Below are 19,395 nucleotides of genomic sequence, written 5' to 3'. Positions count from 1 at the left end.
AAAACTATAATGATCATTTGACAGAATTACTAAAAACAGATCAAAATCTGAAAGAAAACCAATTCAGATTGGTCAGATTCTGTAGTTTTTAGAGTTTCTCAGCAATTGTTGGTGCATTCTACAGTATACTGCAAATGTAGCTTTCATTTACAAAAATGTATGAATCTTTTTCCATTGAGAAGACACACGTGGTTCCAGTTCAACAACAGAAGCGGCAAAGGAAGGAAGTAATCTCTTCCCTCTCAGAAGGTATAAACTTCACAGGGCCATTGGAGCCATTAAAATGTTAACATTTAACATAGATCATCTATCCCCGAAATACCTCCTTTTTAAATTAAAAACCGCAAAAAAATCATAGCTGTATTGCTTGTATGTAGTATTTACTACTGATGTTTTTCTCATTAAAGGCATAGCTCAATATTCATTACTATTCCTGTAAAATGTACTATTTTTGTTGACAAATGTATATGTATTTTTGCATGATTTATTTTTATATTTTACAAAACCAGTTATAAATGCTTATATAGCTATAAAGTTTGTGTTTGCACGCATGTGTACCCAAACACACAGACCACTTCTCTGAAAAAGGTGTCTATATACATAATACATTATATCTGAATAAGAATAAAGTAGCTATAAGAAGTAACACATTGATTTCATTAAATAATTTATTCCAGACACTGTTAAGGTTCAGTAATTAAGCACTTAAAAGTGACAGTGTTAAGCTGAAAGAAAAGGAGTACTTGTGGCACCTTAGAGACTAACCAATTTATTTGAGCATGAGCTTTCGTGAGCTACAGCTCACTTCATCGGATGCATACCGTGGAAACTGCAGCAGACTTTATATATACACAGAGAATATGAAACAATACCTCCTCCCACCCCACTGTCCTGCTGGTAATAGCTTATCTAAAGTGATCATCAGGTTGGGCCATTTCCAGCACAAATCCAGGTTTTCTCACCCTCCACCCCCCCACACAAATTCACTCTCCTGCTGGTGATAGCCCATCCAAAGTGACAACTCTTTACACAATGTGCATGATAATCAAGTTGAGCTATTTCCTGCACAAATCCAGGTGGACACAAATCAGATGTCAAGAATTATAACATTCATAAACCAGTCGGAGAACACTTCAATCTCTCTGGTCACGCAATCACAGACATGAAGGTCGCTATCTTAAAAAAAAAAACTTCAAATCCAGACTCCAGCGAGAAACTGCTGAATTGGAATTCATTTGCAAATTGGATACTATTAATTTAGGCTTAAATAGAGACTGGGAGTGGCTAAGTCATTATGCAAGGTAGCCTATTTCCTCTTGTTTTTTCCTACCCCCCCCCCCCAGATGTTCTGGTTTAACTTGGATTTAAACTTGGAGAGTGGTCAGTTTGGATGAGCTATTACCAGCAGGAGAGTGAGTTTGTGTGTGTATGGGGGTGGGGGGGATGTGAGAAAACCTGGATTTGTGCAGGAAATAGCCCAACTTGATTATCATGCACATTGTGTAAAGAGTTGTCACTTTGGATGGGCTATCACCAGCAGGAGAGTGAATTTGTGTGGGGGGGTGGAGGGTGAGAAAACCTGGATTTGTGCTGGAAATGGCCCAACCTGATGATCACTTTAGATAAGCTATTACCAGCAGGACAGTGGGGTGGGAGGAGGTATTGTTTCATATTCTCTGTGTATATATAAAGTCTGCTGCAGTTTCCACGGTATGCATCCGATGAAGTGAGCTGTAGCTCACGAAAGCTCATGCTCAAATAAATTGGTTAGTCTCTAAGGTGCCACAAGTACTCCTTTTCTTTTTGCGAATACAGACTAACACGGCTGTTACTCTGAAACCAGTGTTAAGCTGGCGACTGTCACAGTGATTTATGTTAAAAAAATGCTTACTGTAGGACGAATCAGGACAGATGCTATTATAATGCATGGAGTACAACTGTAAATACACTACATTCTGGGTAAGCATGGAACTGCAAAGGAACAATAATTCCTGCAAATCATACATTTTGCATAGATTCAAGATCTCGGGGACCAGAGGCAAAATCCCGGATAGCCATAGCTATGTAAAGGTGTCATTACTTACCTTATTCAATTTAAACAGCTTTTCCCAAATTAAGCAATCTCCTTTTATAGGCCATTTAATGATTCTGATTTACAAGGAGAGCTAAGGAGTCTTACAGTTTGGGGATTATTACGTAGAGAACACCAAATGATACCCACTGTACAGACAAACTGAAGACAAGTTTCCTGTCCCTAAGAGCTTACACTCTAAGGCAAGTGGATCTGGAACTAGTACACAGCCCCACAGAAGTCAATGGGACTCTACAAGAGCACAGGGATCCACCTGAGTGCATCTCTTTGCAGGATCAGGGTCTAAATAAAGTCTGAAATGAGATGAGATTTGTACTCTCCACTCCCACTTCCCACCTCCACGTGTGAAATTAGGGGTACTCAAAGGAGCTGGATTTTCAGCTTGGAAATGGAGACTGAATGGGTCTATTTATTCACAGAACAGATACAGCATGGACAGCGGCAACAGAAGATTCCCCCAGTCTCTCCTTTCAATATACCTCATCCTGACGTGGAGGTATCACTTCAAGAGATTAGAGGATAAACTTAGTTTCTGTGCCCATCCAATCACTGGCATTTGCACTGGCCAACAATGAGGTCAATTAGTACCAATTGCAGACGTGGGTTTTGTGGTGGGGGTGCCTGTCCACTCAGGAACTGTTCTGAGCTTAACAAGTTCACATTAACCAAAGAGTATTCTAATGATGAACTTCACTCATCTCTGACCACCAATGAATTTGAACTGAGATTCCGAGGATGAAGGATTCCATTAGTAAGCTTCTATCGAAGTGACACAGACTCATTTCCCTATCTTTGTAAAATTCTGGTTTCCCTAATTTACATTTTTTCTCCTCTTTCAAAACTGTTTTCAGTTCCCAATCAGGAATATAGCATATCTAATACACAAATTCTATTTTACAATACAAACCATGCCTTTTCAATTTGAAAATCAGCCAAATTGATTTTTTGATTGGGGGAAGAAAGAAAAAAAGGCCCCAACTCTTTATATCAAGTCTCAAAGGAAAATTTTAAAGATAATGTAAGAAAAAAATCCCCAACATTTCTATTTTAACCCACAGCAAAATTTTATCAACAGTTACTCTGGTGACATTGCTATGATGAAGAAAATGCAATGGCATCTTACATTTAAAGAAAAGCACCATCTAAAACAGACCAACATTTGCAGTGCATCTGCCTTTGATAGTCAGTATCAAATTAGCCAGCAAATACCCACTCCAAAACTTGGTCAGATAATTATGAGATTGAACATGGACAGCATTTCTCAGTATGCTACGTAGGACAGCATGACTTTGATTGTAATTGAACAATAGTACAGAGTGCTTTCACGTCTACCAATTAAAAGTTAACCGTATTCCGTTGAAATCATGCAGAATAACCAACAATAATTTAACAGCCTCTTCATTATAACACTTTGGTATTCATGGTAAGTAACTGATATATAGTAAATAGTTTCTTTGATATTTAGTGGTTACAGGTAACAGAAATTTACAGACTGGAACGCTAAGTTAAGCGCCATACACTATTGTGTAGAGAAACTACAGAGATATTCCACTGAATGCATCCGATGAAGTAAGCTGTAGCTCACGAAAGCTTATGCTCAAATAAATTGATTAGTCTCTAAGGTGCCACAAGTACTCCTTTTCTTTTTGCGAATACAGACTAACACGGCTGCTACTCTGAAATCTACAGAGATATTGTAGTTTAACAACCATTACACTGTTTTAAAAAAAAATTAAAATGACAATGTACTTTATAGTGTTTTTCTGTATTCTGGACATCTACCTTTAATAGCTTGCACAGAAGCCATATAACCCCTTTCTATTTAACACGTATACAGAATCCTGTTGAACTAACAATCGGATGAAATACAAAATGGCCAATACATTTCATAAATCTCAATACTTCCAAATACCACCAGATAATGGGGAAAAGGCATGCAATGCCACAAATGTTGACAGGATCTTTAGTGCATACTATTAACTTGAGATGAATAATATCTTACACATTTTAAATACAGTGCAGGTATATTATACTAAATATGAAACCTTGAATTCAACCAATACACTGACGTACTACATTATAATTCATCTATAAACAGGTTATGCTGTTGAACAAATACATTTGGGAGCCAAATTCTGCCCTTGATTTAAACTCAGAGCTCCTGTTGTCTTTAGAGAGAGCTCCAAATAGCACTAATTCCTCTCTTTAGCCTTATCCCAGAGGAAATTAAAACATCACATCAGATTAAAACCCAATATGATACACTAGAAAATTAACCAATTAAAATTGAGGTTAAATAGCCTGTTTACTGGATTTTTGGCAGTAAAATCATCTGCAAAGAAACTGTGGTACTGTCCTATAGACCATACTACTAGTTATACAAAAATCAGACCACAAGATTCACAAGAACTGGTAATCCTCAAAAGTAGTGCAAGTGGAACTCATGGAAAGCAACACTAAGAGCAAACATGGAATCAATCACCTATGTTAGAGAGAGATCATCCAGATCATCACCATGCTAATATAGCATGTTCCCTACAGTAAATTTTCTAGTGGTTTTTGTCCTATGCAGTTTAAAAGTATCCTAAGTGAGGGAACTTCCACCACATTCCTAGGAAGATTAATCCATAGCCTCATTTTAAGGAAGTCTGCCTTATGTTCAGCCTACATTTTCCCAGTCTTAATTTAATCCCATTACTATTTCTAGTAACATCCCTGTGTTTCATACTAAAATGTTCCTCTCTCTCCTTGCTGTTTAAATCCTTTTTGTATTTGCGAACTATGTTCCACTGAAAGCTAGTCATTGCTTAGGTAAACTGAATATATTATTTCCCTAAATCAACCCCTCCAGCTCCTGGTCATTTCTTCGGCTCTTCCTCTGAGCTCAATGCAGTTTACAAATAGCTTTTTCAGTGGTCACTTGCCCAGAAGAGAATACATAATTTTAGCTGCAGTCATTTCAGAGCCATATAGAGAAACAACAACAATCTGAATTTTTAAATTTAAAGAACAGGAGTAGCTTCCATTTACAGTAATATCACTCATATTGAAATGAAATTGAGGGGAAAACAATGATGGTCCTAGAAAAGGTGGTGGATAAGAGGGTGTGGACAGAATGGTGTGAACATGGTATACCACAGCTCATCACTGGGTAAAAAGTGTACTGTAAATATGCCCAAAATTAACTTTTAAATGTAATTTAAGCAGCTTTTAATTTGCACTCAGTTTAAAATGGTAAAACAGTTTAAAATGATCTTTTAAACAAATCATTGACAATGTAACAGTGCTACCCTAATGTTTTTCACTATTTCTCTCTGTATAATCCTTTATCCTCATAGTTTATCATCTTGGGAAGCAAATTATTGCCTTGTAAAACAAAGTGAAGGATACTATTAGCCCTTAATTATACTGTTCTGACACTACAGTTCAGGCTGTGTCACCCATTCCATTATAAAACCCTATTTTAAGGAGTTTATGCTTGGCCATAAAAAACTGCAGCTGGATAAAAGTTTTCCACTCATGTTCTCTGGCCAGAGCCACTTAAAAAACCCTCAACTTTTAAAAAATACTATAGTCACTTAACATTATGTAGGTGTAAAAAGAGTTCATGTGTGCTAGCATTGAAAGCACTCATAACATGGTGATAAGTGCAGTATATAGGTCTGAACTGCCAACAGATCTTACTAGGGTGGATGCTTGAAGGGAACAGCAAAGAAGAGACACCTCTGAGGGTCTTTTTTTTGGGTGAGTCAGGGCCTGGACACAGTAAGATCCATTCTTCCTCTGCTGCACAGTAGTAGGGAGCGCAGACAAAGATGAACTAGGTGATATAGTAGTACTGGAGGGGCATCCTACCTGCAGCCTGGATGATTGGGCTGCTGTTTATTCCACCCATAGTTAAGGTTATTTCCACACCTCTCTGCTGCTCTGATAGGCAAGTAACTTTTTTTTGGTCTTCTCCAAAGCATTGGGAGGCCATGTCTTCAGTTGAGCATCGCTGTCTTATAGCTTTTCATAACGCAAACAGAAGTTGCATGATTACATTCCATTGTACTTTGAAAATTTACTCTGCAGTGTGAACTCTACTTTTAATTTTTCTGGCTTTTCTTGGTTAGTGTTGCTTTCTTCTCTACAAAGACACCAGAATTCACCTTATTCTCTTTATCCCCACTGCCAAAAAATTGCCTGTTCTCTGGTTATTTCCTATGTGATTAAATCTATCCTGTGTTCTTTGGTCTTCCCATCTTTCACCTGTAATATAGCCAAAAATCTTGATACTGTACAAGGATCATCCTTTTCAGTTATGTCTGCTGCCTTGATTCTATAACTTCCCTTCACCACCCCCATTAAGTTTTAACTTTCCCTCTATTGTCAATTCACATCAGAGCTCTGTCCATGTCTAAATTATGCCCCTATCTTCTGTTATAACCCAGTGTTCCACCACAGTGTCTTCTAATGATCCCTTTCTTTTTATCCCACTCCTACTTTCAAGTCTTCCATATTGCATCTTATTAGCTGACTTCTCTATGAGCCTCAAATTTTCAACTTCTTCTCTTCCAAAAAATTTCTCAACAGTCACCAGTTCTATGAAGCACATTACAGCTATATTGCCAATGCACTCTGCTCTGTTTTATAACGAACTGTTTTATACTCAGCACCAGCTGAGGTCTTTAAACTGAAAGCTCTTCAACCACAAAGTTGAAAAACAGGAGTTCCCTTACCTGTTTGACAGCATAGTCATTTCCTAATGCACAATCTGGCCCAGAACAGACATAGACGTTTGAGGGTAAACAGTCATATGAATTCCTGTCAATGCCTGAAGAATCTCTCATGTTGAAGTATACTGCCCACAGGACTCTGGGCTTTTCCAGTCCTCCTCCATTTTCGGACTCTAAATGTCAAGAAATATTTTCAGTGACCAGCATTCAAATATAATAAGAGACTTGTATAATTCAGAATAATAAAACAGTCAATTCAGTTATTAGCATGAAATTGCTGTAATAGAGTATAAATATATACATTTTAAAAGGCACTAAAGCATACTGATAGTACTTTTAATGCATTCTTATTCTAAGGTTTCAAGAAAGAAATTTCCTAATTCGCCAATTAACATTTTAAATCTTGCTGGATTATTACAATTTTTAACTTTTGAATAAAGTTTTCAGTGTTAAAGTAAAAAAATTAAGTTAATTTGCATCCAACAAGCCTTATATTGCTCCTGATAGACCCCAGCAGGGTCCTATTACAGTATGTGCTAAACTGACCACCTCATTCTGGGGTTGTGGATTTTGACGTTCAATACATTTTCCAACCCTTTTCACTAACTGGTATTACCCTCAGTGTTCCCTTTTTAATTTCAAGAACAAATCACATTAAATGTTTTTCCATGACTGGTTTAGAAAAGGGCTTCTCTGTGGGAAAAGAAGTGTAGTTATGGACTGTACATTCTCCTATGCCTAAAAACCAAAAGCCAAATTTTACATTGATATGACATGGTACATCACAAGACAGGTGTAAGTAGTAAAACAGTCTATCTAGCCACCCCCTTATTTCATCTGACCTTATAACCACCTCTTAGTTGCTTTTTCTGTTTCACTTCCCTTTTCCATCCCTTCAGTATGTATGACCGTTACACTTGTTTTGTACATCAACCAAATGCCAAATAAATGCAAATTACGCTGCTTTTCCATTTAGACCTATTGTTTTGACCAACTGATAAAGACATATCACTGATGAGTTTCATTCAGTGATTTACATAGGAAATATACATGCTTGTAGAAGCTCTGAATTTGGCTCCCAAGTGCCTTTTCACCTTACCCCATTTGTGTCCACTGACCAGGGGAATGAGAGCATGGAATTTGTTCCTGAACACAGGTCCTCTGTATAACAACCTGCTGCTATCAAGCAACAGTGTCCATCTCAAATGTTGCTTCAAAATATACATTTTATTTTGTCATTTCCCATTTAACAATGACTTAGCAGTTATACAGCCTCTTTCAGAGGATAAAAGAGAGTGTTTGACAAACCATAAAGGGTGAGATTTTTAAAAGGGACCTACAGAAATAAGGTGCCTAACTCCCAAAACAAAAGGGAGTTCTTATGAAAGAATTGGGAACAAATACAGAAAATAAACTACAACCACCATGGATAATGGAGAACAACAAAAATAATAAATACTCCAAATCAGATAGCTTAGTCATTCTATTTTTGTCTTTTTTGTTGTGTCGTTAAATGGAAACCAAAGGTGAATGTCTATTTATGTCTGCTTATCAAAGAGTGCACGTTATTCTTAATGCACGAGAAACTACCATAAACTAATTCTTCCTCATTCCACTATCTGTATCTTGTTCCTGTTACTCAGTATATGGTTTGTCAACCTGCACAAATCCAGCAACACATCTTTGAAGACGGGGGTAGCTGATTTCGATAGTGCAGCAATGCAAAACCAGAATATATAATACTGATACTGAGATTTTTTAGATGTTATTTTGTTTGGCAAATTCATTCTGTCCCTTTTTGGTATTCTACATCCTCTATAATAATTGCTGCCAGCATTATCATCCTGCATAAAACTTTACTCCTTATAAAATAATGTTAGATTTATTCTTTTTCAAAGAACCAACTGTCCTGCCAGATAATGCTGACATTCAGAAAAACATAAGCAACATAGTACTGTAAACAAAACAGCAAGAACATAAGGATAAACCTATATTATTCCATCAGCATCTATTTTTTATGACTATCAAACAATATATTTTAAAAAATAGGTGTTAACCCTACTGAATAATTTGAAAACAAATTAAATCCATCAGCCTGTGAAAGCATGAACCTTAATACAGAACAAGATGCATTTTAATATATTAAAAAGTTCATACTGCTCATAAAAGTTACTTCTTCCTTATTTAGGCAGGAAAATAAATGGAGTTCTCTTCTCCAGGTGACTTTCCCTCTTTGACCTGCCATGGCCCAGTGCTCCCTTTATCTAGTGATTCATTTTCAATAACTCCAACAGTATTTGTTCTGACATTTTAATTAAAATACGACCACTACCTCATCCTGATGATAAAAAGGCCTATGTGTCAGTGAAAACTAGCTTTTCAGTGCCTCAGTGCACCTGAGGACCCCTTCTGATCAGAGTTCTTATAGAAGAATTTCAGTCAGGTTCTAAATAATACATCATTTCAAAAATGGATCACTTTAAACATTAAGATTAATGTAAAAAAAGACACTGAACTGCAGGCTAATCATTTATTTACCATTTGATACTCTAAGAGGCATACAACACTGCTTTTTAAAATGCAAGCTACAGATATGTTTAAGCTTAGCTCTCTAGCATACAACTTTGTGGGCTTTAACTGAATGAGCACATTAGTAACAAAATATCTGATTGAAAGAAATAAAACACACAGGTAACTCCCTATTTTACACACTTGTATTTACAACCCCCCTTTTTTGTCCAAAATCTGTCTTCCAAAGTCCAATAGGTAGGTAAATGCATTTTCCTCAAATTTTACAAAAACCTGATTTTTCAACTTCTGCTGTTCTCCTTTTGTAAAAATGAGATTTGCCTGTACTGTAAACTGAAAAGAAAGAAAAAATATTTTTTGAAGATATATGTGCTCCTCAAACCAAATCAGACTTTCTGATGAAGGCAATAATAGCTTTCCCTCTTTTTATTATCAAAAAGAAAGTTTATCAATGAGCCTTGAAGTTGGAAAAGAGAAGAAACAGGAAAAGAGTGAAAAGTTAAATATCAACTAACTATTCACAAAACATGGCAAATAGGCTGTGAATCCTTAGCTACACAGTCAGCATTTTGCAAGTTAGTAGGTTATCAACAATGGCTATTAGAATGATCTTCACTAGCTAAAAGAAAAGAAGTACTTGTGGCACCTCAGAGACTAACCAATTTATTTGAGCACAAGCTTTCGTGAGCTACAGCTCACTTCACTAGCTAGTTTGTGTGTTTGGTCACAAAGTAATACTCCAGTTGACAAAAGAAGTTCCAAGGTTTTGCTATGAGAAGGCAATTCACTATAGTTGAGTACAAGTACTCCAACATTAAAAAAAGCTTTAATTCCTTCAGAACACAGCAACCACCAAGAGTACCTTACCCTGCTGCTCCACTCTCCACACTGCCTCCACATAAAATACAAGGTTAAATTCAAAATTCTGCTATTGATTTTTGAGGACCTTCATTGAACTGGCTTAAGATACCTCAGAGACCAATCCTCTCTTTGCAACAACCACTTTCTTCAACAGCTAATTCCCCAGGCACTATGAAGCTGTCCATGTCAAGGGCGAAGCTCACGAAAACATCTACCAGGGCTTTCTCAGAAATAGGGTCAAGGCTTTGGGACTCATTACTGGGAATAACAGTGACTAGAAATCTCATTATCTTCAGGATGAAGTGTACAATTCACTTCAACTTCGAGTTTGACAACTGCAGTTACAAACAGCAAACAAGAGGAGAAGTGGAGGAAAAAGATGAAGATGAGAAAGACAAGAAACAATGTAAGAGGAAGGATAAGAAAAAGGAAAAGAACACCACAAAAAAAGCACACAGCCCTGACTGCTCTCGGGAATCAGACTGGAAAAGTAAATCGTCAGCCTATTGGGATTTTATTTTATCTTGGGAGTGCCAATACTAAAATGATGTGCAGCAGTATAAGAAATAAGGAAGGATAAGAAAAAGATGGGATACAAGTAATGCATTGGTAATTGCATTCATGTTTCAGCAGTAGTGTCTAAGTGCTTTTGAACAAACGTTTCCCATGTAAGGAAACATTTGTTAGAAATGAAAACACCAGAAAATGCTTTCTGGCCTCCCATGCTTTCTTCATTGCTGGACATTTATAGCCAGTCTTATTCTGCTTATTCAGAACTGCTGGACCTAAACCATGTCTGAAGCTCTACCCAAGACCATTACATCATAGTCAAGGAAAGAGATAAGGGACCTTTATCTAATTATGTTCTCTCATTTTTTTAAAAATATATTGAATCCATTCCTTTACTTTAGAACATGGATACCCAAACAGCCGACCAAGCGGAAATCACTGTGTTTTCATCTTGATGGTGGATTCAGATGGTCTATAGAAGAAATGTTAAAATTCAAAAGGTAAACATATTTGTAAAATTTTTCCATAATACTTTTCATCTATTTTTCTTACCCCTCTCTGTTTCAGCATTTAGGGAGAACAGCTTCTGTACAACAGGCTCTAAATCTTCTTTAGCAGTTTTAGTTGATGAGCAGGTAAAATGGACCAAGTCTGTTGGAAGAGGAAACAGATTGATTATGATTATTACCACTCCCTTACATACAAATATTGATTACTTTAAAAAACTTTAAAAAAACACCAGCACCAAGAAATGACTTCTCTAAACAGATGTCACTTCTCTCAACTAAGAGAAGAGCTGCATTTTTGGAGCAGAGAAGTTCAGTTTAAAGAGTAATGATAAATTTCTGAGAAAGATCCCCAAACAAAGTGAAACTGTTTGAGGGTAGGCTACATTTTTATAAACATTACTGGAACCAGTAACTTTGCTATCCACGTCTGATCCTTACAGTGAAAAAAATTAGCTTTCTCCAATTCTTATACAGCAAGTCAATTAAACATTTAATATCTGCTTTTTAAAAACTTAAATTATACAGCATATAAAAATCTACCTTACACAACATGTACATTTCCTTTTCTAGATCTTTATGAATAATTTTCAAGCTCTTCATTCAGACAGATTGGTATTTGTACCGGAGAGCCTTTAACTCCCAATTTCCTCCCTTTCCTAAACTTAACAAAATAGCCTGCAAACTGCCTGCAAAACCTCAAAAGGAGTTCAGAGAGTGAATGTGTTTTCAAGCAATTTAATCTAAAGCCCAAGGCAATGTTTCCATTCAACACTGAACTTAAAACTATTGGATCATTTTCTTAACAAAGCAATACCGAGATAGTAGTTCACTATGCAGGTGTATGTGTAGCTCAGTCACATGTTGAACAAAGAGGTGGGACTACAATCATTAGCCCAGCACTGCCTGTAATAGGTTTAACTTGCCTCTTGAGTAACAGTCTTACCAGCATGAGTGGAAGTTGCAGACAAACAACTTTAAATATGTTTCTGATATAATAGTTTAATATCCAGAATTGTCTTAAGAGTTCTGTCTGTAGCAACCTGCAGGGAGTTTGAAGGGAGGAGCACAGGCTACAGGAGGAAAGAGCTTGCAAGAGGCACCAGACAAATCAGCCTGCATAGAAGGCTAGAACTCTACCACAAGTTGCAGCACCTCTGTAAACTATCCTCTTTAAAAAAAAAAAAAGACCACTTTCGTTTTATGATCTTGGAGTCCTTTCAAATTATTACCTAGCACATGAAACACTGTCCATTCCAAAAGAAGCCAATATTAATTTTAGAGGCAAATTCCCTCTCAGATTATGTGACATATCTGTGCACTGTAATCTGTCCTGTTTACATTCACAGATGTCATGTTCATGTCAGTAAATTCTCTGTGTATATTGGGAGAGCAGAATATCATTTGACATTCATGGGGTAGATATAGAGAAGAGATTTTACACCTACAGAAAAGGCTTCCAATATCAGGATGTGGCCACATAAAAAAAGCAGCAACAAGAAAAAGTGATGCAAATACTTGTACACAATGTCAACTATGGTGTTGCTCCAGTTACGAAAAATACATCACACCAGCTTGTAAAAGTGGAGGATGGATCAGAACATGCATCTGAAGCTTACTGAAACTTCCAGTAAAAAGATCTGTGTCAGAGTTTTCAACTTTTAGAGTAACTGATGTCAACAAAAATATATTCACAACCCAATAATTTTGGACCGGATTTTCAGAAGAGCTCACACCCCCAACAGGTTCTTTTTAAGTATCTACATAATGTTCTGTCTAAACTATTGCGTCAGGTTATATTTGAAAACACTTGCTAGCCAACACTTTAAACAAGACCTATTTCCCCTTGTCCATGACTTCAATGACTGCTTTGTCCCTATGCTTCCCAAAGAGATTACCAACAGAATATTTGGGAAGGACGTCATCAGATGTTAGTCTGCAAGTCCGAATTCCACAGATGGAGCTGCCGTTCCTCCAGGATTGAACAGCAAATCTTAGTCAGGTGAAATATCACTCCTGAAAGATGCTGCGAGGGAAAATCTATTTTAAAGTAGATTTTATGTAGGTCTTTGTTTGATTTTGTACTCCTAATGGCCCCCCAATTGAGAATAGCCATGCAAAAGACATTGCAGACAATACTCTCAGAGCTGAGGTGACTATCCAAGTTTTGTCTCAGTGAAGATCCTATTCTCTTGCCTGTGAGGTCACCACCCTGTTTGTTTGTTTTTTAAAAGCACAAAAGCATGTGAAATTAGATCTCTTCCATCTTCTTTGATTCCAGTCTGTCAGTTCAATGGCAACAATGGGGCTGAATAAAGTCTTTCCACCACTTTCTGTTTTGTACCAGCTTCATTCATCTTTAAACCTTTTTGTTCTGTGTCATTATTTACTGTGTCTATCCAACACATCCCTGGTATTCCTCTGCTTTTAGTTCCTTGCACAGTGGCATGTGTTGCTCTGTATGGTATCCTTTCTAGGTCCATTCCTGATATGTCTCCAAGCCATCACAGAGATCTTTCTTTAGTTTTCTATGACAGTGTTAATTCTTGCCTTAGACTTTTTCTTATCTCTTCAATTTTTATTTTCTGCAGTCTTGAAACTTTCGGTATTCCACTGAGCCAGTTCATTTCTGCAGTCAAAATCTTTTGTTCATTGGCTGTCTTCGTAACTCCAGCATTTCAAAAACAGTACCAGCATGAAAGTTGTCTCATTTATGTTGACTTTTGTTTTCATGAAATGTCTTATCCTTCCAGATCTTGCACTTTTCTGAACCCAGCAGCAATAAGTCTGATACTTCTTTTTATGTCATCTTCACAATTCTTATTCTTCGATAACAGTCCTCCAAGGTACACAATTTTTCCACTTGTTCTAATTATTTGCCAGAGTTTGATTTTACCTCTCATTTCTTCCAGTTGCTATAATTTGTGTCTTCTACATGCAGTTCTTCAATCAATTTTTCTGCTTTCCCATCTACATTGTCAGTTATTCTCTGTAAATCCTCATTGGTCAATGGTGTGATGTCAAAATCATCTGCAAATCTAAAGCTGTGCACTGTCCTACCACATAACGAGTCTTATGGTTTCATCTCAGTGCCACAGACATTACTTCTTCCAGTACCAAGCTGAACAAATCTGGTGACAGTGTGCATCCCTGTCTCACTCCTATGGTCATTCTGAATCATTCCATCAGCTTTCTGTCTATGATCATTGTACTTATCTTGCTACTATCATTGCTCTTGCTGTAGATTTTTTTTCTTATGAGCTTTGTCAATTCTATGGGGACACCATATATTCTCATAACTTGCCATAACCTTTGCATCAAATGCGATCACAAGCCTGTTTGAAAATTTTGTAAGTCAATTCAAGTTTAATTCTGAGGTTTGAGTCTGAGCTATCTTGCTCAAAACTCCAGCTTTAGAGTTTTCTCCTTATCTTTAGAGGCTCTGTGAGGGGACACTATCTCCCAAGAGGTTTTAAAGACTTCAAGAGGAGTTCTGAAGGCAGTGGGATAGCCTGTTTACAGGTGGTCTGGAAATTCTATTGCTTCTTTAAGAGCAAGCTGTAAGCAATCCCTGGGCAATCTCCTGAGAGAAGTGGGGCTCTATAATAGAGAAGGAGCATTACTAGGGAAACAACAAGGACAGAGGGTGACATGTATCCTGCACACCTCGTAAGTGATTTTGGGCTATGGAGAGGACTTACAGATCAGAGAGAGGCCTCTTTATGGGCACTGGTGGAATTTAGATTGTAAGTAATTCTGGGCAACTCAAATTTGAGGTGCCACATTTCAGGGTACAATCCAGACAAGTGAGGGGCTGTGTCATCACCTGCCCTGCAACCTTGGGTGCTTCACAATGTTTTGGTGCTGTAGCTCCAGCCAGGCCCACTCACAGACAACCTAACAGCATGCAGATCACATCCTGAGTGTCTGTGTATAGCTGCAGCCCTGGTCCAGCAGCACTCTAGTCACACACTGGCTTTCACCAGCTTTGGTAACTACTTGCAGGGTGACCCCAACACACTCCCAGTACTGAATTTTCCCAAAAACATATATTCTGCACTGTCCTGCCCTCTCACTGACAGTTCAGAAATTAAAGGTTCATTGCCCATGTAAAGGGTCAATAATCAACAGTTTGCTATTTTAGCTGGAGTTACCCAAACAGTTCAAGTTTAAACACAAACACTTGATTAGTTTAGATTAAAAATAAAACAAGTTTATTTAAATACCTACAGATAGATTTGAAGTGACTAGAAGCATAAGGTGTTAAAGGCAGGAATGGTTACAAGAAAAACCAAAGGTAAAAATTCATAGTAGCTAACTTCACAAGTTAGGCTAGGTTCAAGGTAAAATCTTGATCACGGGATCCCAGCAACATGGCTGACCAAATTCTCAGGTTAGGTTCTCCCGCCAGAGTCAAAGGGCTGGTTCCTAAACAGTAAAGGCGGCAACATGGAGTCAAGTGGTGAAGGACACTCCATGTTCTTTCTTCTCACCAGTGTTTGCTGAAATGCAAATGTGCTTTGTCTCCAGACATCTCATCTCCCTACTGTCTCAAGGACCTGTTTACTACTTGTATGTAAATTGAGGTAAACACAAATGCCTTTGTTTAGCATAGACCTGTTTAACAACTTTTGCCTAGTCAGAGATGGGTGGTTTTGAACATGGGCTATCATCATCACACAGGGAGACTTCATAACTTTACATATAATGTTGCTACATACATATCACCATGATATTATTGATAAGTGAGTTATTAGTTTTCAAATGATACCACACAAGGCATCTTTTGTACAAAAGTTTATTACAACAGTATGTAGGGTGTGAATACATGGGTGCTTTCAGTCACAGGAGGGAATTCATAGAAGAACACCAAACTGTTAAGGATGAGAGGAACTGGCTTTTGATTCAAGTTTACAAGAACTAAATACATACATATATGTGATTAAATATCACATATTGCACTGCAAAAATTTGCCCATTTTTTAACATGTGAGTAAAATATCATAAGTTGCCATCAATCATCATGATAAAGTGGGTGTGTGGGGACAAACAGATTTTGCTTGCAGTCTGGTAAATATTCATGACAATTTTCAAGGCTGTACTATGGGGATAGCAAGATTTCAAGTATCTAAAAAAGAGACTGTACGAAGCTCTGAGAAATACACTGTAGAAAGCTATCTGACATTGATAGTGGAAGGATTTGACTGTTAGAGATTTTTTCCCATGTGGAAAGTATATATTTATGGTCCTGTATAACTAATCAAAACAGAAAATGCTACATACTGTATGGGCGAGTCAATCTTGCTACTGAACACAAAACTATACACTTCCTGCGTGTGATCAAATTTGCAACCTTACTGTATGAATATAGGTTTAGCATTTAATTTTCTTGGTTGCTGGATATTTGTTTATGAAAAAAGGGCTGGATTTTTTCACTGATCTCCCATGGGGCAGCTATGTGGTCTCTTGCTCTGCTCCCCAGGGTCTTCTTTTTGGATGGAGCCAGGCATTGTACTATATTGTCCCTATTGGACTCCACAGATCTCTGTTCAGTATTAAAGATCTTGAAGCAAGCATTAGCTCCTGCTGGACCGGACCCCTCCACTGGTAAGCAGTTACAGGGCAACTCATGGATCACACAGTTCTCAAAGAAGCAGTGTTGTTATGACTGGAAGCCTTTTAGTGGTACAAGACTTTTGCAGCAATGGATGGAGAGGATATGCACTCTGTTCACTATCTCCAATTCTTCCTACCCAAGTGGATAGTTACCTCGAACTCTCAACCACACAGTATTTTCTGGCCCTTTTGCCCTCCCAGTTTCATCAGAGGACAGGACAATTTTTCTCAAGGTAGGATAGGGAGCAGGTGGAAAGGAAAATGCTAGTTGCAGCACTGTGGAGATGCACAACTGTGCTGTGAGCATCTCCACAGATTTTCAACTCAAACCGAATAGGTTTTCGACTTACCATTCTCATGTCACTATACATTACATACAATTTTGATCAAACAGTGCGAAAGGCAATTACTTAAAATTGAATAAAAATGCTACTGCACATACACAAACCTTATTTTAAGACATCTGTATACAGCTTTGTAATTTTAAACAGTTTTTTAAAAAACACTCATGGCACTTTTTTTTTTTTTTAAGGCTGCAGTCCAGGACAGCATTAAACTTAAGTTATTTCATTTACAAGTGTATCAAAAACATTTTCAGTGAACTCATAGCCCCACCGAAGTCAATGAGAGTTTTAAAAAAAAAAGTACATCTTTTCTTGGGTAACAAAAACCAAAAAACCCAACATTTTCTTGAATATAAAAAAATAATGTATCCTTTGGCTCAACCAAGAATGGAATCTTTCAGCCCCAAAAGACACTATATCACAAAGTAAATTAAAACATGTGGTGACAATGAAAGTCATCTTGCAACTTTAACTAAAATGTTTTACTATCTCAAATGTTGTAATACAATTAATTTTTCTAAAAAAACCCCCCAGCTATAAATCACTGAAGTTCACATCATTTACTTTCTATAAAATCATTTTTATTACCTTTGAGGTTATGGTTATGAGTCATGAAGTCTCATCAGTATACATTTTGATTATGTTTGATTTACTCAGGTATAACTGCATTAGTTACAGTGGTTGCCAACATTTGTCTTCAAGTAATTCTTCTAGTAGGAAGAACGATGAGTTTAGTTCATGATTTCATCATTACAGTCTCAATTTTTAGGGCAAGTGAAGGAGTTTGGTTCCACTCAGCTGGCAATACCGATTATGTGCCTGTCATTTATGCACTATGATCAAAGACTAGATATATTTGTATACTTATCTTAAGTAATTGTTTGAGGGAGAAATCAGTCAGGTTAAAACCCATTTACAGATAATGATGTAAAAATAAAATAAGAGATTTATGAAATGTGCTCTGCTACTAGAATTTAGCTCTACCCAAATGCCACCACGTTATTTCAACACTCTGATAAAAAAAATTACCAGTTTATCACTAATTGAGTATAAGAACAAAATAAGTAAAGTATCAAAGTGTGCAATTTAAATCCATCAAAACAAGTACATTCTGAGGAAAAGCTAAAGAAATCCTGTGTGAAGTGGAAGTAATATGGAGGGGAGAGATGGAGGAAATGGTTTAAGATTCCATCATGCTCTTGTGCTAGATTTTAGCTCAATTTAGAATATTGCTTGCATGTGGGTTTATACCCCACTCTGAACATTAAATGGTTTCTAGGTTTGACTTCCTGTTGTGTTTCATAATATATTGAAGAAACCAAGGCAAAAAATCTATCATTTAAATGAATGAGCATTAGCAACACAACTGACCTAAAGTATTCTGTTGTATAAATACATAACATGATTTTAAAATGAATTTTATTTATTCTATACTGTAAACAGTTTTAAGGGACTAGGTGGCTCAGCGGATAAGCTCACCATCCTTTCCCTTCTGAAGACCTGAGTTCAGATGTAGGTTACAGTGCATGAGCTGGTTATTATTCAGTATCATTCTACTTATCTCCTTGAAGGGTCTCAAACTGGTAAACCCTTACAACAGAATCTATAAAAGACCAATGGATTACTGAGAGATTCAATAGGAACAATTTGTTCACTTTTTCAGACCACATCAAATGTTAACAGTTCAGATATAAACCCTTGTAAATAGGAAATTTTAATGGAAACACTGGAAGGCCCCTTCTAGTCATTTAACTCACACACATATATAAAAAAATTAAAGGCTAATGCAGAAATATTTAATATAGCAATAAAATTCTGATAAAAATCTCATTTCCTTTATAATGTTATTATGATGAAAAATCCTATTATCTAATATTGGAGCTGCAATCTTTAGCTACTAAGAGAAAAACTATGTGCTGGACACAATATTTTTGCCATAGCAATTTGTCCTTTCAAGAACAAACTCCAAAAAGAGGTGACAGATGAGATTCAGATGATTAGTGCTTTATTGACTGACAGAAGGAAGTTTGTTATGCTGGATTAATTGTATATATGAAAATAAATCGAATAGAATTATATTAATTGCACAGTATACAAAGGAATAAAGGAAACAGATGGAGATCAACAGGACCACATATTTAAAAAACAACAAAGATTGTTTCCAAAATATTCTGTGAATAAAATCCCTCCTCCTAAGTATATTTGCTACTTATGCTGAA

General features: G+C 36.9%; 1 protein-coding gene across 3 annotated transcripts in view; it reads right to left on the bottom strand.

Annotated features, from left to right (window-relative positions):
* Positions 1-19,395, bottom strand: part of CHM (CHM Rab escort protein) — a 150,633-nt gene that overhangs the window by 2,907 nt on the left and 128,331 nt on the right. For all 3 annotated transcript variants that reach the window (XM_073360879.1, XM_073360881.1, XM_073360882.2), the window contains 2 exons: positions 11,263-11,361; positions 6,814-6,983 (listed from right to left, as the gene is read on the bottom strand). In XM_073360879.1, the coding sequence (XP_073216980.1) occupies positions 6,814-6,983; positions 11,263-11,361 (269 nt within the window). The remainder of the gene's footprint in view (positions 1-6,813; positions 6,984-11,262; positions 11,362-19,395) is intronic.

The sequence above is a fragment of the Lepidochelys kempii genome, chromosome 9 (assembly GCF_965140285.1).
Source record: "Lepidochelys kempii isolate rLepKem1 chromosome 9, rLepKem1.hap1, whole genome shotgun sequence".
In the NCBI taxonomy this organism is placed as follows: domain Eukaryota; kingdom Metazoa; phylum Chordata; order Testudines; family Cheloniidae; genus Lepidochelys; species Lepidochelys kempii.
The sequence above is the reverse complement of the archived record's forward strand: the minus strand, read 5'-3'. Positions and strand labels throughout refer to the sequence as shown.